At 52.9% G+C, this 20976-nt stretch overlaps 3 protein-coding genes across 3 annotated transcripts; 2 read left to right on the forward strand and 1 right to left on the reverse strand.

Moving 5' to 3' along the window:
- Positions 1-3306: 3306 nt before the first annotated feature.
- On the forward strand, positions 3307-6979 carry NCLIV_042470 (gh16169, related; the record flags this gene model as incomplete). Its single annotated transcript, XM_003881164.1, has 6 exons — positions 3307-4001; positions 4363-4717; positions 4923-5331; positions 5439-5636; positions 6330-6581; positions 6768-6979. The coding sequence occupies 6 exons, from the start codon at positions 3307-3309 to the stop codon at positions 6977-6979; spliced, it is 2121 nt and encodes a 706-aa protein (XP_003881213.1).
- A 2048-nt stretch (positions 6980-9027) lies between these two features.
- On the forward strand, positions 9028-11448 carry NCLIV_042480 (conserved hypothetical protein; the record flags this gene model as incomplete). The annotated part of the gene is made up of 8 exons (XM_003881165.1): positions 9028-9141; positions 9349-9441; positions 9612-9644; positions 9950-10041; positions 10308-10383; positions 10703-10787; positions 11121-11167; positions 11362-11448. 8 exons carry the CDS (start codon positions 9028-9030, stop codon positions 11446-11448), a joined length of 627 nt encoding a protein of 208 aa, XP_003881214.1.
- A 2191-nt stretch (positions 11449-13639) lies between these two features.
- NCLIV_042490 (putative SPRY domain-containing protein) lies at positions 13640-17811 on the reverse strand (the record flags this gene model as incomplete). Its single annotated transcript, XM_003881166.1, has 6 exons — positions 13640-14221; positions 14771-14908; positions 15453-15574; positions 15851-16208; positions 16471-16790; positions 17364-17811. 6 exons carry the CDS (start codon positions 17809-17811, stop codon positions 13640-13642), a joined length of 1968 nt encoding a protein of 655 aa, XP_003881215.1.
- Positions 17812-20976: the final 3165 nt, after the last annotated feature.

Below are 20976 nucleotides of genomic sequence, written 5' to 3' on the forward strand. Positions count from 1 at the left end.
CGTCCCTGTGCACCCGTACATCGAAAAAAAAAGAGAAAAAGGAGCGAAGCAACCGTGCGAGAAGACACTTCGTCGGCGCGCCAAATCGGGGGAGAGGGGCGATCTCAGGGGCGGAGAGGACGGAGAGAAACACAGCAAGAAGTTACAGAGGGACGAGGGACGAGGGTGCGAGGAAAGAACAGGAAGCGATTAGAGGCTACGGGGAAGAAAACCGAGAAGGACGACGAAGACGCAAAAACAAACCGCTGCGAGGAATTTCGATCGATACGTGCAGCCCACCAGAGGAAAGGGAAAGCACACGTTTTGGAGAGGAGAAAGAGAAAAGAGAAAGAAGAGAAAGAAAAGCAGGGCATCGAAGAGTGAGGAAGCACGGAACCTCTTAGAATTGGCGGAAGAGCCGAACTGGGACGCGAAAAGGAAGCGGCGACCCGAGAAAAAGCAAAACCCAGAGCGAGAGAGAACGGTAAAAAGGAGAAGAGACAACGAAAGACGTGCCCACCTGAATGAATGGCGATGCATCCGCCTCGGCGCATTTCAACGAAGGCGCCGTGGCCGTGACGTAAGCCGTTCCAGAAGGATCCGACGTGGCAGTGACCCTCTCTGAGGGAAGAAAAGAAATCGCGACAAATGAAAAAGGCGGCAAGAGAGACAGCAGAAACCCGAGAAACGAAAGGAAGGGCGGGGAAGACGGGACAGCCTTTTGCGCGTTTCCGACGAGGTCGCCGAAAATGAACAAAAGCGAGGCGCGGATCCAGCAGAGAAGGGTGGAGAGAAAGACGGAGACAGGTTCGAGAGGGACACGAAAGGGAAAGACGAAGCAGTGCAAGAGAAGAAGGAACGAAAGCGAGACGCGTCTCTTACCGAAGAAGAAGGATGCCTCGCCCGCACGGCATTCGTCGGTCATTTAGACTCCTAGGGAGACGAAAAAACGGACAAGACACGCGCGGAGGAGAACGCATGCGCAAGAAGCTGTGAGAAACCAGGAAGGCCCACCAAGAAGTCGCAGCATGGGGGGAGGGGGGGGGGGGGGGGGGAGGACGGAAGAACAAAACGCGAAGTCGAAACAGACATCACCTCATTTCAGCTGCAACCACTTCATATTCATCTAGATGAAGAGATGCATACCTGCATACAGATACACACTGCTTATGTATATATACACTCACTTGCGTATGAATAAATATATAAACATATACATATATATATATACATATATATACATATATAAAATATATATAAATGTAGCCCTAGTTTTGCCGTTCGCCTTGGGCGAAGTGGAGGACGAATCACTTTTGAATCCACACGAGTCGAACGGGAGACACACGGCGCAGGGACGCGACGTCGCAGAAAGGATGTTCACAGAGAAAAGCAGACTCAGCAAAAAGGGCGAAGGAAGAAGCACGAGGAGAACGCGTTCACGTGCGGCATAGGCAAGAGAAGGCGCACCGCGCCGGGATCTTCTCGCATGGAGCAAAGAAAAGAAGACTGAGGCGCATGCGACGACAGCGAAATCGCGAAACGCGAGCCGCAGCGGCAGACAGGCGCCCCAGATCGTCGTTCTTCTCGGACCGTTTTGGGTCGCTCTTCCCACGGACTTCCGCGCCTCTCGGCTCACGCTGTCTCACCCCTTGTAAAAGTCGCCGGAAACCAGCAGCGTGTAGCCCAGAGGCACGTCGACGTCTGGTGAAGAACAGAGCCAAGAAAAGAGAAAAGAAAGTGAGAGAGTTGAAGCGAAGACGGAGAAAAAGGATAAGACGAACAAGGCAGGAGAATAGCGGTGGGCAGAGAACGAGAGATGCCGAGGAGGGAGGAGAAAAGAGAGAGGGAAGAAGCAAAAATGGAAGCAAACAAGTCAGCAACGGAGAGGCAGCAGAGAGCGAAAGAACGGAAAGACACGAGAGAAGTGATCGGGGAGAAGAAAATCGGTTTCGTTTCAAAGACGCACCGTAGGGCGAGGGAGAAAGAGGTCGGTTCCCCATGGTGCCTCCCTCGGTTAGGACAAAAGCGAGGAGGGGTGAGAGTCGCGCAGCTTTGCATTCTCTTCGATCACCGAATCCTCGCTCAAGTGGTAAAAAGGCGGTCGGTTATCAAGTTTTCTCTTCTTCGTCCCCCTCCGTCGCCTTCTGTCCCTGTCTCTCTGTTCTCTCTCCGGTGCTCTACCGCCCCCAAGAGTCTCTCGCTGCAGGAAGAGAGAGAACGAGAGAAAAAGGGAGGAGGTCGAGACGGAGAGAGGAGGAAGACCATGCTCTGCCGCCCTCTCTGCCGCCGTTGGAAGCTAGGGCCTAGACGGAGGAGTCTCTCGCCCGCAAATACCCGCGGAGGAAAGGAGGCAAATGCCAGAAATGAGAAGCCGTGGAAAGCCGAAGACAAGAGAAGACCGAAGAACCGAAGAACGCGACAAGCTAGGGAAGATGAGAACAGTTACGGGCGAAGAAGAGAGAGGAAACGAGGGAGGGGACGCCGGAGGAGGAAACTGAGAGGACAGGGGAAAGGATCCAGAAGGCAGCGTGGACGGAACGCCAAGGGGAGGAGAGAGACGGTCGCGTGCCACAGTGGGAGAGAGCGCGAGAGAGATCAACGAAGAGACAGGAAGAAAAGAGGGAGGGCGAGCTCCAGAGCGGCGCGGATCATCTCGCTGGAGAGAAGAAAAACGAACGCGTTGCGTGGCGACTTGGTCTCCACGAAGGTTTTTTCGAGATTTGAAGAGCCAGGCTCTCGTTGGGCCTCGAGAAGAGTGTCTCTTGCCAGGTCGGCAGAGCCGAGAGAGCGTCAAGCGACAGCCTCCCTGTCCGCCAGGAGGCGATCCGCAGTCCTCTCGATAGGAGTCCTGGAAAGGCGAGAAGAAACGTGCGATCTCTGGAAACTCCTTTTCGCAGATGCACACGCACAGAAAACGGGACAACGGCGGGCACTCGTTGAGCAAGGGCCATCTACTAGCCTCGTTTCAAAAAAGGCTTTCGCATGCAAGGAAAAACGGAAAAAATCCAGCGCGACATGCGTGGCTGGGGGGTCTGTGCTTATCAAGCACGCAAGGAAACAACTACACATTTATACACACCGAAGCTTGTGAAGGGGATGTGTTCCTCTTTAAAATGGGTTTCGCTTTTCATTTGTCCAAGCCTGGCTGCCTGGACCGTCCCTAATAGGGTGACAGGCCACTCGAGCGGTTCTTCTCCTGCCTCACACTTGGGTCGGCGGCCGACCAGCGCGTTCACTGCCGTCCCTTTTTTTTTCTTATAGAGAGAAATGTGACTCTCTTTCGCCTCGTCCTCCTCTGTGTTGTTTCTGAGTCGCGACTCTCAAAACATGTCTCTCCGGCAGATCCGCAAGCTCCGGGCATCCCGTCAGGGGACTCCGGCAGACCCTCTGCAGGAAAATCCGCATTCCGCGCGCTCCAGCGAGTCTTCAGGTGAAGAGTCACTGCGTGGAAGTTTTCCCTTCCCGCAGAGCCGACCGAGGTCTGCGTTTTTAGCCGCCGCAGGAGACAGCGAAGAGGACAGCGAAGAAGACAAAGGGAGTGAGGCCCCGAGGCCGGCGACCGGCGAGGAGACGGCGGCGGGGAGGCGCGAGGCAGACGAGAAGGGAAAGACAGCGGGAGGCGATGCTTCAGGGAGAGGCCAGGAAGCAGAGACTGATGGAGACGAGATCGCAAGTCGTGAGGCGGCAGTCGGCGAGACCTCGCCCCCCAGGAGACAGAAAGCGAGTTCCGCTGGAAAGAGGAAAAGAAAGAAAAAGACGCAGCTCTCTCCTGCAAGGGAAGGCGCTGAAACCTCACTGACGGGCCCTCAGGGCTGGCAAGAAAAAGAGAAAACGAGGGATTTCAACTCCAGGGCAAATGCCGCCGACGAGCTCGGGAACCGAGACTCCAGCACACCCCACAAGCCGGCAGGGACGTACTGCCTGGCCATGGAACGCGCCATGTTCGACACAGAAGTGGAGCTGAAGCGCATCTTCGGACGCGAAGTCGCTCGGAACCTCGCCGGGAACGCTCGACACAGTCAGTCTCGGTTTCCACGATTCTGGGACAAATGCACGGTTTTTCCGCCGATTCAAATAAGCGACACGTGGGAGGTTCACACGGAACAGAGAGGCAGGGACTGCGATCAATGAGCATATCACGGACACATGTCGATAGCAGCTTATGCGCACATCCATGCGCATACAACCATTCAGGTAGAGAGTTGACGCGAATGCCCACGCACCGACACACATTTCCACACATGCATTATGTATATATCTTTATATATGTATACATACATGCAAGTATATGTACATATATATGTGTGTATGTGTAGAGATACATATCTATGTGGAGGTGTACGAGAGGTATGTTATGTGTGGTATTTTGTTTGCGTGAAATAGGATTGTGTGCGTGTGTGGGGGCAACGCAGGCACTCGGCGAGCGGGACCTACGAGCAGGCGATTTTGGTTGATTCCCGATGCAGAAGAGGGCCCGGCAACCCACGAGTACGTGCGGATGGTGAAGGAAGACGACGAAGCTGCGGGCACGGTCGAGTTCGCTCTGCAGTACACGCCGTATTACGAGCAGCTTCAGGACGCCTTCCATGCAATTCTACACTCCCACGATCCGCAAAACCTTCAGCAGTTTCTCCTGCGTCACCCGAGACACATTGATGCCTTGCTGCAGATGTCTGAGGTCTACCGCATGCGGGGCGAGAATGAGACTGCGACTGAGCTGTCAAAGAAGGCTCTCTGTGTGATTCAAAGGAGCTTTCACCCTGCGTTTTCGCCATTCACGTACACCGCGGAAGGGTTGCCACAGGCAAGTCTGGAGAGGAGCAAGCATGCGGAGGGGTGGAGCGCTGCTGTGGATTTTTGGGGCAGGAGCCGTAGACAGGTGAAGAGAACTACCGGTCGCCTGTACATGCGCCACCGCGCGCAGTGGGTTTGTCTGTATGCAGGTTGCCGTCGACACGCTAAATCCGTTCAACAAGAACCTCGTCAAGTGCATCGGTCTGTATGGAGCAGCGCTGGCCGACCAGGGCTGTTACCGAACCGCACTCGAAGTGACCAAACTCTTGGTGGCTATGGATCTGCCCAGGGATGCCTTCCACGCCATGCTGCATCTCGATTACCTTGCCCTCCGGTCGCGGCAATGGCAATTCCTTCAGCATTTTTCCCAGACCTTTGTGGAGCAGCATCTGGCATACGTGATTCCCCTCGACCCACCCTCAGAGCGGGGCCATCAAGACTCTCGGGAGACACTGGTGTCTCGAAAGGACGAAGATTTGAAACTCGTGGACCTGGCGTTCATGCTACCAAATTTCGCGTTCTCAACGGCACTTTCTATCGCACTCCACGCTACCCAACGTAGGTCCAAGAACACAAGTAGTGACGAATAGGCTTGCCAGTCTGCAAGGTGATAGGGCAAGCATTTTCCCGTTGTAGGCCTTGCGTTTCTCTGCCGCCGTTTGCAGGAGAGTGCTCGGAAGACATCAAGACGATTACGGCCGACGAACTCCTTGCTGTCTGCATGCCGTCCACCAGGGAGAGACAAACTGGAAACGAGAGCCAATTGCACCACCTCCTGTTGATGCGTGCCATACTCCTCTTCCCTGCCTTCGTCCGGAAGCTGCTGCAGAAGATTGGTGTTAATGGATCTCAGAAGGTAGCAGGTAAGCTGCAGCCCATCATGCAGTCTTCGCCTCTGCCTTACCAATCTTACCCGATGCGTGGCGTATGCGGACTGTCAATGTGTGGCTCAGGATCCCCCTACCCTTGTCTAAGCTGGGAAGCTCTCCTTTTTTCTGTTCCACTATGGGACAGTTCCAACTTCGCGCATCACAGGTTCGTCAACAAAGTCTCGCGCTGACCGTTAGGGCTATCACTGACACGACCTTCGGATGCAGATAGAGGGTTAAGTTGTAACGGTTCACGCTCTTCAACCACGCAGGAGATATAACTTGTGTGCAAACGAGAGGGCGCGCTGCCATAGGCCACGCTGGCACTCACGCGCGAGCACAGCCCAGTTCCTGAAACTGAACAGGACTTTTTGAATGAACGTTGGAAGTTGATTTAGCTACCGCTCGGACATACCTTTTCTTTGGGTCCCGTTCTCCAAATTGTAATCTGATACCAGGTACTCTGATGTCTTGGCCCTTCTCCTCAATTGCTACGTCCAAAAGGCTCACGACGTGTGGCGGGCGGATGCCGTGCAGCGTTGGCTGCATGGATGCACAGCGCATCTCCGGCATTTATACAACTCTTCTCCACGTAAGCATAATTGCAACGCGTGTAGCGTCCTCTCGCATAGAGAAACTATGACGTAAGCAGATGCATCTCTCGTGCATCTTGCCTTTTCTATTCAGAGATAAAGGAATTCGCACGGCGGTGGTCGCGTTCCTCTTTCCTGTTCGATGTGAGCCGGTACAAGGACGTCCGGGTGTCGGAATTCGATCGGATCCCAACCCCTCCGGCATTTTTGATGGATGCCCATCACGCGGTGACTGAGGCTGGAGCAGGGCACCGAAACAGACGAGTGCAGTACGTCTCCATTAACTCTAGCCCGATTATCATCTTCTTTGAGACTCTTCTCCCGTGGACAGAGCTCGACCAGACGGGTAAGCATTTGGGTCACCCATTCCTCGACTGTGACGCCACACGAAAAACCGACGCACCGAGCGTGCCTCCTAATGTCGCATGTGGACATTTTAAGTCTAGTCTAAGCATATCCTGTTGTCTGACGGCAATTGTGCGATTGCAAGCAACACGTACTGAAATGATTGTGCGCGCTCTGGTGCCCTCAGGTCTTAGAGCCGAGCCACAGCATGTGAGCGTTTTGGCAAGATCACTTCTTTCTGCTCTCTGCGAGATAGCGACCTTCGCGTGGAAGGCAGTTCAAAATCTTGGTCCTTTTATTAGGCGCTGGCTCGCAGACTCCAGTCCTCGAACCATCACCCGCGTCCCATCGAGCAGTGACGCGCCCCACGTTGGGAACGCACCCTCAGTCCAGAACTGAATGCTAAAAAGTGTACGACCAACAAGCGGTTCTACGCCATACGTGTACGTAATGGTAAGAAACAGGTCATGTGCTGAGACCGTGCTCGCGCTATCTCACATAGTAGTTTGTCTGAAATCGCCGTCGGAGTGGAGCGTGGCTTCGCGCGTTGCACTAGACGGTAAACCCGCGTCCTGGATAGTTTGGTAGTGCTATTTTCTGTTTGTTTTCAATTTTTCTTGCGGTGCTGCCTACGGGCTTGAGTTGTATCTGAAAAGTACTTTTCAATGCAGCGTTGCGGGTTTCTTTGGATCGAGATCACTAGGTACCTGGCATGTCGTTATAAACGACTTGCCCATTGAGAGCGATTGTGCCACATCCGGAGATCTCCGCGCCAGGAAGTCTGTATCGAGAGGCTAACGTTGCAATCGGTGGCTTAACGCCCTATGAGGACACCAGCTACCTTTCTGCAATCTGTTGTCAGTGTCATGTCGTTGTGGCAATACCGTACTGAACTCACGTGCGACGGGTCGCAGGAAATCACACGAACTGCACTGCATACGCCCTGGTCCGTATGCTAACCTGGGAGGTGGACAGGTGTTGCAGATAAAAACAGTGTTAGAAGAGGTATGAAGTACCAGCCGCAACCTGGTCGAGTCACCGTTAATTACAAGCGTTGCCACTCAGTCCTATGGTGGCGTACCGTTTCCAGGGTCGTCGCATTCGCACTCCTGACAAAATGTGTAGTCTGATTAAAAATAAAAACGGTCGTGCCACATTTCCCGCCATTTTGCGCCACGAACACCGCATACCGGTCACGAGGAAACCCTGTTCGGTCTGGCGGAAGGCTGGCGAGGGTGTGTGTTAATCCATTACACTGGAAAGGGGAAAGACGCTGTTCTCTTACCAGGCGCGCATCCTGTATTTGTAGCAACGAAACATGTGCAGATGAAGGTACACGATCTATGAGGGCAAATCTGATGGAAATACCTGTCGCTACAGGCGCACAGCACCGCTGGCACACCTGGGCAGAAATGTGACGCCAGTTCGTAGCATGAGCTCATCATACGAAAATCCTCACCTCGGGCGTGCATGTTAATGCTTTGGCTACCCCGGCAAATCCGGCGACCAGAGCAGCTGTAATGGGAACGCGCATTAGCTTCATCCTCACTCCAGTGTCGTAACTACAAGATGTGTCTAGTGCCGAAGGAGGCCGACAACCGTACGAGAGTCTTGTTAGCAGCTGCCTTGAAGACAACTGGAATTAATAGTACTCTCTCATGTTGCATGAGGGAGCAGGCTGGCGACCTGTACATACACTCGAAGACCGGAGGCGGTCGGACGTGCTGAAGGTCAAAATTAAGCGCACGTGTGTCAGTTCGATGCTGTAGGTCGTGTTGCCAGCAGCTGAGGCGGGCAGCGCGAAACTATATGTTTTCCGGTCCCATGAATTAACGGGCTAGTAGTGCAAGTGACTCATCACAGGGTTGCTTCTTTCCTTTTGGTCAATTAGCCGGGGGTGACGGAACGTCACCCGCTGGGCCTCAGCTTCGGGAGCCCCTTGCAGTCCGGCCTGCAGCCAGCCGGCGCAATGTGGCTGACTTTGGCCAGCAAATGGAACAACGAGGTAGAAACTAGAAGTCGTTATTGCATGCATCAATTGAGCCTTTGCACGAAGTGTCATGAGGGCAGATTGCTTTTGACCGGAGTACCAAAATGTGGACGACCAGACCGAAGTGTTCGACTTTGCGTGGCTTGCGCGATGTTCTGAATGTACGGATACTGTCGCATGCACACGGACGGGTTGTTGCCGAGTGAGTGAAAAGCGAAGCGAGCCTCTAGTTTTTTCCAATTTTCCAGTCAACAACGGGTGCATCTTTCACTACACAGTTCCTTCTGAGAAACGTAGTTGTCCGTTTCTCCAAGCATCAACCGCTGGAGAAGTCTGCTCTCATGTGCGGCTTATCTCCAGAACTTATTCTTGGCGTGTTCTCGGCGCTTGGCGGGTTTGTGGCTGAACGGAGGGCTTACTATTGAAACACAACTCAGTTCCGCCGCACTCACCGAAAATGCCAGGTGTTCATGGGCCACAATGTGGCTGCAGACACGAGACCGAACTGAAAGGTGCTCAATTCCTCTTGCCGTATATCAACCTCGAGGGTGTTCGGGGACTTAACGAGCAGGTACGACGTCCTTAAGTCCTACGAGCCACAGCGCAGCACTGAAAAAATCTCAAGCAGTCTTTCGCGTGCCGCACAGAAAGGAATACTTTCTTCAACTCTACAGCAGAATGTGCCGCGTACCTTTCCACCGTTTCGTCTTCCGCTCTTTACAGTCTCGATATCCATTAAATCGCACCAGGCTGTATTCATCGTGTGTTCACTTCGCAGGTTCCGAATTCGGCAAGAACAATTTTCAAGTCATACGAGGACCGACTGGATGAGACGAAATTCTGCCGCAGTGAAGAGGACGACCCTGAGCTGGTATGAGCTGTCCCTTCATTTCGGATCCGATCGGAGAATGCGTCGAAAGACCCATACCCTCGCATCCGTCCACTCTCTGTTTGTTCTAAATAGACACGCGTATCTTCGAAAGAAACGAACTGCGCATTCCAGTCGCGTTGCTGCTTTCTATGTCTGCCCGGTTTTTGCAGATGATCCACATCCCTTTTAAATCCCCTTGTAAGGTGAGAGTTGGTGATCGCCACTTCGTCCCGCTTCTTTGCTGTTGAACCCTGTGTGTGACCCGGCCACTGTCCTAATACTTTGGTTCAGGGTGATGCTTAGCACTGCATTTGATTCGTATTGTCAAAAAAGACTCCCTTAGTTCGGTTATAACACTTGTAGACTTCCATCTCATTGCCAGACAAAATTTTTTATTAGTCAACCAGACGTGCGATTTCGTCCAGGACACGAAGCATGCAGGTGCTCAAAAGACGGTTGAGAACCCTTGCACTGTTCCTGCGTTGCAATTGTCCTTTCCTGTGTACAGATAGCCAGTCTTCATCTCATTGGTGGCGATAATGGTCGCTCCCCTGCCTCTGTCAAGATTTATGCGGACCAAGAAACTCTGGATTTCAGCACGTAGGTCTTCCACACTCTCTTCCTCCAGTGTTTCTTCAAGACAACTTGAGTTTCTCTTTTTCTTCCCCCTGTGTTTGCAATTTGGGTTTCAGTCGCCTGTCCCACTTCAGCCTTTGACAGTGACTGCGTAGAATATGCCCAAACTGCGAGGCGTCCCGAAACGGACGTTGGTTCGTGTTCTCCGCGTGTCTCCATTGTTGCTTTTCTTCTGAGGGTCGCGTCATGCACTTCATCGCGTGTTTTTGTTCGCCCTCGTTTCTCCTCAGAGTCCACGACACCCCATGCGTTCAGGAAGTGGAGCTCGTTACCGACTTTCACGGCGCTGTCGAGTACCCTCTAAAGGTGCGAGGATAGTTTGCCCATTTTGCCACTTGAGTTGAGCCCAGGCTCCATTCGAAAAGCGTATTTCCTTGAATACCTAAATTCCCAACACTTTTCGCTCACGCAAAATCCGAAGCTCTAGCCAGAGACCCGGTATCGGCTGCCTTGAGTTGTCTCTGTTGCCAGCGTCCTACATGTATCTATCTGCCTATCGATCTACCTATATATGTGTATATACATTTATGTATTTGTTCGTGGATTACGCGTTTGCGTTGCGTGGCTGAAACGCGTTCGCCCGAAAAGCCGGCCGTCGGTTTGCCGTCTTCGTCTTCGTCTGCAGGTGACGAAACTCCAGAATGTGACGTGTCTCACTCTCTTCTTCCCCCAAAATATGGGGGGCGACTGTCTGGAGCTCTTCTACATCGGTGAGTGAAAATCGTCCCGCTTTGAATACCAAAGGAAAATGCTCACATGCATCCATAGGCGCCTAGCGTCCGACGTTTCTTCTCTTGTGGAGACAAACCGACGTGTAGATCTCTTTGGTCTTTGCACCTGGTCGGCAAGCTGCACGCAGACCACTTTTCTCTCCTGTGTAAAGCAGCTTCAGTTCGCCCTCTTGAAGTGCACAGCAGCGACACTTTGCGCGTCTGCAGCGTTGCTTCCCCCCTCGTTTTTCCTTCCGCCACCACGGACGTGGAGTGCGTCCTCCTGCGTCTATCGCGCTCCATGTTTTGCTTCGTTTCTCCGCATTTCCGCAGGACTTCGAGGGGAAGGCTCCAACTACCAACGAAGAGCAGTCGTAACCGTAAGCGAAAAACGCTATATACATATATATACATATAACAAATGCACGTACTTGCCGGTTGTATAGACGCGCACAGGAGTAGCTCAGCTTTTTTTCGAGCCCCCGAACGAAGCAGACGCGTCGGCTGTCCTCGCGCTCGGCGTGTCGATTCCTGTGTCGCCTGCTCTTTTCCAATTTCGGCCTTTTTTTGCCAGGTGTACGAAGCGAACGCAAACCCGGCGGACCACGAGGTGGCTACGGAACACGGAATCCAGGCTACAGCTATGGAAGAAGGAAATTGACGCGTGCGAGAAAACGGGAAGCACGAGACTTGATGCGGGAAATACGACACGGGCACAGCGCGGAACGGCAGGCAAACACGCAGTGTCTGCCAAAAGGGAAAAGAGGAACGGAGAAGGACGAACAGGGAACCGGAAGGGGGTTTTTGCTTCTCGCCAGGAACCACATGCACTTACTGCAAGACAAAGGAAAGAGACAAGAACGCGGCGAACTAGGGAATCTCGCAGATCGAGAAACGTCTTTTTTCCCCCGAGAGTCTGTGAAGGGACTTAAAACGCTGTGTGGTCTCGCGACGCGCGCTCGAACTTCGCTTTTCGTACGTGGAACGCCTCAGGCCTTTTCTCCGTTGCGGCCGAAACGCCACATCGATGGCGTACGTGGAAATAACATATCTGTCTATCTCTAAATATATATATATATATATACTAAAGTGGCCATGCATCGACGCGAGCATTTTCGTAGACCTTTCTCTGTGTGCGCCATCTGTGCGGAGAGTTTCGATCGTCTCTCCCTCTCTCGTTCTTGATGCCGACCCATCAGTGTATGCGTGTCTGGACGTTTCCACTCCTCGCTGCATAGTCGCCTGCCTGGCCGTCCGGATGGATCGGAACAGATATGAACTGAATTGTTGTATTTCTGAAGAGATATCTGTGTGTCCATGTCTACGTGTCGCTATGGATGTACACGGAGGTCAAAGACGGACACCGCTATCTTGTGCTTTGTAAATAAAAATTCGCAGTTCCTTACCTGCGAAACTCGGCGTGTGCGTGGCCTCTAGTGTTTTCCCGCTGTCTCTGCGCACGTCCGTGTTTCAAGAAACCGGAACCGATAGGTCGCTATAATCCCCGATTTTTCCTTCCAGGTTCGGGCCCTGACCCCCACGGGGCTGCCTCGCCTGCAACGCCCCGTCGAAGAGACTTCGCATTTGTGTGCCGATATTTGCTTGCAGACTGTGTCAGCCAATTTGTTGGATAGCCGAGCCGTTGGGACACACACTTCTCTCCCAGGTTTTAACGCATCGGCCACATTCATGGCTGTACTCGTTGGCGTCTCCACAGTTACACTGTGTAGGTAACTAGACGTATGTAGAATGTATGCATTTACATGCATAGATAAGAATATGAAAATTTAAATACACGCTTATGAATACATCTGTGTGTGCGGATTCTACGATGATCGAGTCACATCCTCTTCCGTCCTGGCACAGGCGATCACGCCGCGGTGTCCGGTCTCCCTGCTCTGCTTCCTCCAAGAGGCGCTGTACCCTACAGGTCTGTTTCCAGGAGCGCTCCGTGCCGTTTCCTTTCACGGGAACAGTGCGAGGCAGTCTTCGCGCGCAAGAAATCCTTTCGATTACAAGTACCAGTTGCTGTCTCATATATACAGTCGCGCTGCAGATAGGAAATCAAAATACCTGAGGAGCTCAGCGGCTCGGGTCTCGCAAATGGATCACATCGGCCGGCAAAGCCAACCGCGCCTCCGCCCAAACCCCACTGCATGCAAGAACATATCTATATTTCTCTCTCTCTCTGTATATATATATATATATATATATATATATATAGATGCACGGGTACGAGCATGCGGCAGCGCTCTCAGATTGAAGCTGCGCTCCAAGTGACAAAGTGTGTGTACACATGAGCAAATACGCAATTGCCTCACCCCTGCGTTCACTAAAAACACACACAGATCTACCTATTTCAGCAGATGCTTTCCGAAAGTGCATGCATCGGCCGAAACGAGGAAAGCATCGAGAGCGAACACACATTCCTGTTGCTTCTACGCACCAGCTGGCCGCTGTAAAACGCATTCTCTCTCTCCCCCCCCCCCCTCCCCCCCCCCAAACAGATGGCGGGCCGCCTCTTCCCATCACAGTTTTAAGAATCTGCAGCTTTCGTCTCGGCCTCGTTGAAATTCCGGAAGAGAAGGCGACGCACAGAGTGCATGGTGGGAAAGAAAGAGTCGGAAATCCCGCTCGGCGACGCCGTCGGTCCCGTCTCTTTCCTTGCGTTTCCCGTTCCGTCTTGGATCAGTAAACGAAGGCCTGGACGACTAAAACGACACAAGGACGAGTTTCGATCTGCCGTGTTTTGCATGCAGATCCGACGACAGCCTTCTTGGCAAAAGACTGTCGGGGCACTGTCGCACCGCGCGTCTTCCCCACAGATCTGCTGTCTCCTCTGTCTCCCCTTTTCAGTAGCGTGGCGGGCCGCCGCCCATGTACCCAGGTCCGCTCCCCCTGCCTCTACCTCCGAAGCCGTAGCCTCCGTAGGCATTTGGAAAGTTTTGGGGCGCACGCTCCCTCGGCCCCCACGCGCGATCTTGAGCGTTTGCCTGCCACTCACATCCGGGTCCTCGTTGAAATTCGTTTCCGTAACTCGCGTAAGGAGCGTTGGGACCTCGCCAGCTCTCGCCTTGGCGATACGCCGGATGGCCTTCCCAGTCCCGACGAGGATAGCTCTGGTCGTACTCGTGGCGTGCGCGCTTGCCTCCACCTGGGAAACCGCCAGGAGCGTACTCCACACGTCTTTCGCCGTGGCCGCCCTGGGATCTGTCTCCCCAAGCTGGAGGGAATTGCGGACCTCCGCCCCACGACTCGCGTCCGTCGTTCCAGGCTCCACCGGATCCTTGATGGCGGGTCTGGTTGTGGCCGGGGTAGCCGTCGCCCCGCGCTTCTGGGAAGTCTCGGGGGCGTTTCGCGTTCCGAAAATCCTTCTCGCATGCAAACTCCGCGGCCTGCCGGCTCTCCATGTGGGGTTTTGGCTGATTGCCGCTCTGCACACACACACGCACCATTCACAGACCCGGCCAAACACAAAACTCGACAGGACAAAAATCACCAAAAAACCATGTCACCCATATGCCTCTATCCTTATCTGTGCAGTGATGTACCGAGACATGTGTGTGTGTGTGTGTCTGTGTCTGTGTGTGTGGTGTACGAGACAGGATGTCTGTGAGGAGTGAGATGGAACCAAGCCTGCGAACGCAGGAAAAAGGACATCGCCAAGGACAAACCTCGGCAGTGACGCGCGCACAAAGAACCGAATCGACTCTTGCATACAAAGATACCGATGTGAGTACCACTTGAAACAAAACGCACGTACCAACTGCCTGTTCACATGTAAGTACATCCATCAATGTAGACCTGTGCATATATATATATATATATATATATATAGGTGCGTACAAATATACATATTTCACCCTTTCTCGCTCTCTCTCTCTCTATATATATATATGTAGATGTGAATCCGCCGGTCGCTGTGGAGCCTCAACACAAGGTCTTTGTCTCTGCATGCGCGTTGGGGATGTGTAGTAGGTTACCGCGTGTGGATTTTCGCGTTTGAAGCGTCGTCCTTCGTCGTTCATTCGCCGCACTTCGTGGCGACTGTCTTGCTCGGGCATTTCGGGGTACTCGATCTGGGTGAACCCGTCATCGTAAGCAGGAAGCGAAAAGGCTGCCTGAAGAAACGCGAAGCGCGCGAAGCACGACTCGTGGGGAATGTAGGCCGCGGGGCGAAGCGGCCAACAGAGAGTGCGCGAAACACAGAGCAACGCAGAATGGAAACAGATAAAAACAGACAGGCGCACCTGCCGCAGACGCCGGAAAAGACGAACATACGCTGAGAGTTTCCAAGAACCGCTGAAACAGGTATCAACGTCTTCACTCAGATTCCAAGACAAGCACCTCAATACCACAAATATATATACATATGTATATATATATATATATACATATATATATATATATATATACATATACATATATATATATATATATGTAAATACGACGCAGTCGACATCGGAAGTTGGGTTAAATCCCCCAGCGAAAGACAAGCGTTTCTCTGCTGCAGAGGAGGAGAGACTCGAGAGGCAGAGTGAAGCACGGAGACCGCTCAGCTGCCTTCGCCTCAAGGTTGGCGCTTCTCCGTGGATGGCCCGCGATCGGGCTGAAAGCGTGCAGATGCTCGGCGATTTCAAGCGAAACGCAGCGTCCGTGTTTTACCTTCATATCCATGACGGCCGACACGGGCACGAACTTTCCTTCCTCGCGTTCGCGCTTCGCTGTGCGCTGCTGGAGAGTCGGTTCGTCAGTCACGATGGTCACAGCTCGTCGCACTCCCCATTCTGGGAAAAGAAATGGAGACAAAAAGCATCAAGTGACCCCCACTTCCTGAGGAGAATACAGGACTGTTCGGGAACTGCACTTCCTGTTCCCAGACGCCGTACAGTCACCCGCTTGTATCCAGAACGCGCAGCACGTGTAGAGATACAGATATGAGTATAAATACATGTCGATACACGCAGATGCAAATCACTGCACATTTGCATATGTTTTAGAAAGACTTGCATCGACCGAGACGCGCAGGACCGCGTTGCGTTTCCGTTTTCCCGCTGGCGTACCTCGGAAAAAGTGCACCTTGCGCCTGCGTGCATTTTTGAAAACATTCGTTTGGTCAATGATGACGTTTCTGGGCACCCCTGCCGAGCTTGCGCGGTCGATCAGCGCGTTGAAGACGGAAGTCGCAGTAGACATCAGTTCTTCCCACCGTTCTGCGTAGTTGCTTTGCCGCCGCACGCCCATCACGCGCATCTGGTCGATCACTGCGTTCGTCCCCAGCACGACAAAACTCTTTCGCGGATTCGCGCGGCTGTGCTGCTCGGCCCAAAACGTCTTTCCGCACCCGGGGAGCCCCACCATCATGATAAATTCGCAGTCCTTCGGACTCTGAGGATGCTCCACCATGTTCGCCAACAAATCCTGGACGCCCGCACCCACCGCAAGACGCACAGAGAAAGCACACAAACGTACACAGAGACAGAGGGAGACGAGACAGAGGGGACACAAAGAGACGCGCGGAGAGACGGAGACAGAGGGAGAAAGAGACCGACCGAGAAAGGCGCTTGGGAGAGGCGCACGCCTTCCTGTGCACGGGAAAAAGGCACAGGTTTTCGTCTCCCAAAAACTGCGTCTGCAGATCTGGTCCCTTCCCGTCTCTCTCCCCCGGCATCTGCACGTGTACCTTTTCGGGGACATCTCCCAGGAACTGGATCTTGGAGTTTGGAGGCGCAAACCAGGCGGAGGCGGCAGAGAAGTTAACTTCGATGTCGACATTTTTCAGGCAAAAGTGAGGGAAGAGTCCCGAGTCGCGCACGCGTGCCGGGAGGCTGTAGGCGGCGCCGAGGAATTTCCCGTTCTTCGTGAAGGACAGTTTTAAGTTGTCCAGATCGATGATAGTACCAATCACGTCGCCGACGCCGTACGGCTCGCCGTAGTTCTCGAACTTGCGAGAAAACGACTTCTTCGCAGTGCCGCCGTACCCCCACGAGTCGCTCGACTCCCCTGAAACAAAGGAATCGAGCAAGAAGGAAAACGTCCACGAGGAAAAGAAGGCTATGCGACGACAGAAGACAGGCAGACGCGCTTTGCAGGCAGAGTCAAGAAAGGACGGAGAGGCATGGTGGGGGCGCCGCAAAAACAAGATGTGCCTTGTGCGCGTCTCTCAACCTCCGCGGAGAGTCCTACCGTTTTTGTCGCACGCAGTCACCACGGTCAAAGGAGCACTTTTCGCCCCTTTCTAAGATCCACGATCCAACGCAAGGCCTTCTTATATCGTTACACTCGCTGCATTTCTCGACTTTCTCACCTGTACATTTATAAGGGGTTACCGACATCTATGCAGATACGTATGTATGTATGTATGTATGTATGTATGTATGTATGTATGTATGTTTTAATGTGTATAGATTACGTGTGTATATCCTGATGTATGCAGTTGTGCATGCGTGGAGTATGCATTGCGATTTGTTTGTGAGTCCATTTACGTCGACTTGGCCGATGCGTGTATTGCGTCCAGTGTATGCGGCAGCTGCATGAAAGGCACATCGGAGGGACTCTGCGAAGTTTTTTTCCTACCGAGAAAAAGGCTGGTGAGGGGGAGGCTGACGCCGACTCTGCAGACGTTGCGGGTGTGCGCAGGGGTTTCAGGCATGACGACCTCGGCTGCATGCGTCACCTTTGTCTCGAAATAAAACTGACCCGTTCCCCGCACCCCGTAGGTGGTTCGAATGCCCTTCCAGGTGTACTGACAGCCGTTCGTGTGCATGCACGAGGCGGTCAAACCCGTCGCGGCGTCCACTTGCAAGTCCAAATGGCCATCCGCCGCATCGAGACGGACGGGGAGAAGCGTGGGCGCAGAAGAAGAGGAAGAAGAAGAGGAAGAAGAGGAAGGGGAGGAAGAGGAAGGGGAGGAAGAGGAAGCGGAGGAAGAGGAAGCGGGGGGAGGGAGGTCGTAGACGATGCGCGGCGGAGGAACGCGTTTTCCCGCCGGCGGCGGCTCTGCTCGGTAAGGCGGCGCCTGCATGGTTGCGAGAGGAAGGAGAGCCGGCGAGAGTGAAGAAGAGGAGAGTTTTGTCAATCACAGAGCGCGTCGTGCCGTCTGGCAGAAGTCCTCGAACTCAGGACACCCACCGGGTGTTGCCGACAGCCTCTTATCCGGAGGAAAGGAGGAGAGTTTAATCTTCGCAGGCACGCGAGACACGAACGAGACCGTGAGGACGCGCGAGGAACAGAGAGGGAGAACGTGAAAGAGAAAAAAATGAAGAACTCTGGACGCTTCCGGGAGAAAGTGCGGCGGAAAGAAACACTGCAGAGAGAGAGAGGCCGAAGACCGGAACTGCGCGGATCAGACACAGGCAGGGTGAGAGAAGGACGAAGAACGCATGTAAAAAGAGAGAGCGGTTCCCAAAGAAGCTTTTGCAAAAGAGACTTCCAGATTCAACAAAGGCGGTCAGTTCTCAAAAAAATGCGCAGAAGGAGAACAAGGAAGCGAGGCAACAAGCATGCGCTTTCTTCTCCGACCGCTAGAAGACAGTCAAGAGAGCGGTGCCGAGAGGCGCCGCCGCAGCGTCGGGGGCGGGAGGAGACAGTTCAGGGCTCAACACGCGACCCGTCGCGGATGTGTTTGTCGAAAAAGATGGCCTCGACTGAAAACTCTTCGGCAAATAGCGTGGAAAACTTGTGCGTTTCCTCTGAAAAAGGGAAACGAGGAGGCGGAACGCAAAGGGCGAGTTTTTTACTTGAGTCTCTGAAAAAGACGGGCGGGGTTTTTCGATGCTGTTCTCCACATCTGTTGAACGTCTCAAAAGCTCTCATTCGCCAGTCTTTTTGGGTTACGCGACCTTCAGGAGACAATTGCCCTATATTTATGTATGCTGGAGCTTGCAAAGCTGTCTACCGCTCTGTAAAACTACATTTATAAGTCTATAGAGAGAAATCCATCGGTACACAGATGTAGGTAATCTCTGCACGCCGGAAAGTTCAAGAACTCTGTAGGAGAATCTCTCGATCTAACACTGTACGTCACACATGTGTATGTACATAGACGAAAACAGACGTACCCATTGGTACACACGTGTGTGCAGTGCTAAAGTTTACATCTTTTCTCCGTATTTGGCTATATCTGTTTTCCCAGCCGGCAGGCGGCGTGTTACGCGGCAAGTTTGTCGAGATGTGTGAAGCGCATCGCAAGTCTCTCTCTCGACCGCTCAGAGCGCGCGCAGCTCTTCCCTGCTTCGCCCGGGCTCGACACAGGTCTCCTCTAGGTTCGTTTTTCTTGAAGTGTATAGTTGCCTTTAGGTTTTGAAGGACGCCACATCGAGACAGAGAAGTGTTCCGCCCTCTGGCAGATCGCGCTTCTTCTCCCTCTTTTTTCGCGTGCTTCTGAGACGTCCAGACACGCGGAAAACGGAGTGAGGGCTCCTCGGGTGAGAGGTGTGATGAGGGACAACATGGCTGTCTCTAAAGTGCCTCCAGATTCGAGGGAAAACGTTCACACACAATCTAAAGTCGCGCCTCCTGCAGATGCCCTCGCTATGCGCTTCCACCCCCCAAAGGAGAGGAGACAATTGGAAACTTGTAGAGAAAGCTTGACCTGTGGTGAGCCTCAGATCGAAAAATCTGTGGAACTGGACACGGCTCTTTCGGGCTTTCTATCTCTCTCGAGGGGACACTCCTTGTAACGTGACGGTCATCGGAGTTGAGGGGAGACTTTCCTTCTCTTTGCTCTCTCCGTCTGAGTCCTCTCTGCTCTCTTTATTAGTGAGCAAGTCGCCAGCGACGCGAGGCTCTACCACGCACTGACACAACACTCCCCTTCTCGGAAGACCCGGGAAACGAGCGCGTACACAGCGATTGACCAGCCTGCTCAGGCTCTCAACAGAAAAGGATCAGGTAAAATATATACACATATATGCACCAAAAGAAAGACGCGCATGTGGAGAGCTGCATCACTCTCTAGACACAGATATAAAACTATAGATGTATACTGATATGGATATAAATAGACGTTTGTGTGGACATGAGATACGTTGGCAGGGGAAAGTGCGGTCTGCGTTCGACAGATGGTTCCTTCCACTCCACGTCCGTTGAGAAAGAAACGCGAATAGGGGGCAAAGGAATTTGAGACCACGGACGGGGGTTGAAGGGAAGGGAGCGCGAAGAAAACGACCAGGGACTGAGGGGGAAGAGGGACACAAACACACCGGCAGGGTATGTCTATACATAAGGACACAGGTAGAGAAGTCGTTAGAGATACACGCAGGTACGCATATATATATATATATATAGCGAGAGAGAGAGACCGAGACACTGATATAGAGTGACGGCGATACGAATATATACATACATATATATACACGAAAGTGAGAGATAGATACAGACTTAGGGAGAGAAGGAGACAGAAAAGTAGGCACAGGAAAGTAGAGACAGGTATGTATGTATGTTTGTATGTATGTATGTATGTTTGTATATATATATATATATATATATATATATATGTATAGGCACCTGTTGACGCCCCGTTTTCTAATGCTTGTCTTGACTCCTGCTCTCTTGCGCTACCACTTTTCTTGTGCGGGGCGCCTTTTTCTGGATGTTCTTTCTCTCGAGAAGAGGTGCGTTTCTTCTCTTTCCGGCGACGCTTTCTTTCCGCCACTCGCGGGTTCCTCGCTCGAGCTGGAACCTTTGTGCTGTTTGTCGCGTGTGTCGCGGAGCGCGTTTGCGAGGCCATGCACAGACAGACATGTCCACGTGGCGAACAGAGCCTTTTCTCGGTTTTTCTCTTCTCTGTGCTCTTCACCTTGGCTGCTTTAACCGTCCAGAAGTCGCCTGCGCTTTGGTTTTTCTTTTTTGCGCTCATCTCTTCGCCGCGTGTCTCGCGCGTCGTTTCGTCGCAGCCTACCCCTCGCGTTTCTTCGCACCGCGCTCTCAGCTTCTTCCGTCTTTTCTCTCGTCTCCTCAGCGCAACTTTGAAAACGTGGACACAGAACCGCGAAAACCAGAAACCGCCCAGAATCCGGGAGAGCAGTGCGCCAAAGTTTCTCTTTCCTCTTGCTTCTCGCTCCTTTTCCCCTGGTTCTCTCTTTTCGTGGGCTCTTGCCCCGTGCGGAGTGTTGTCTTTTTTGAGGCGAGAAATCGCAGAAGAAGCCGCAGAGACTGGCGACAGCCATGGGTGTTTAAAAATAGAACT

The sequence above is a fragment of the Neospora caninum genome, chromosome IX (assembly GCF_000208865.1).
Source record: "Neospora caninum Liverpool complete genome, chromosome IX".
NCBI classification, from domain to species: Eukaryota; Apicomplexa; class Conoidasida; order Eucoccidiorida; family Sarcocystidae; genus Neospora; species Neospora caninum.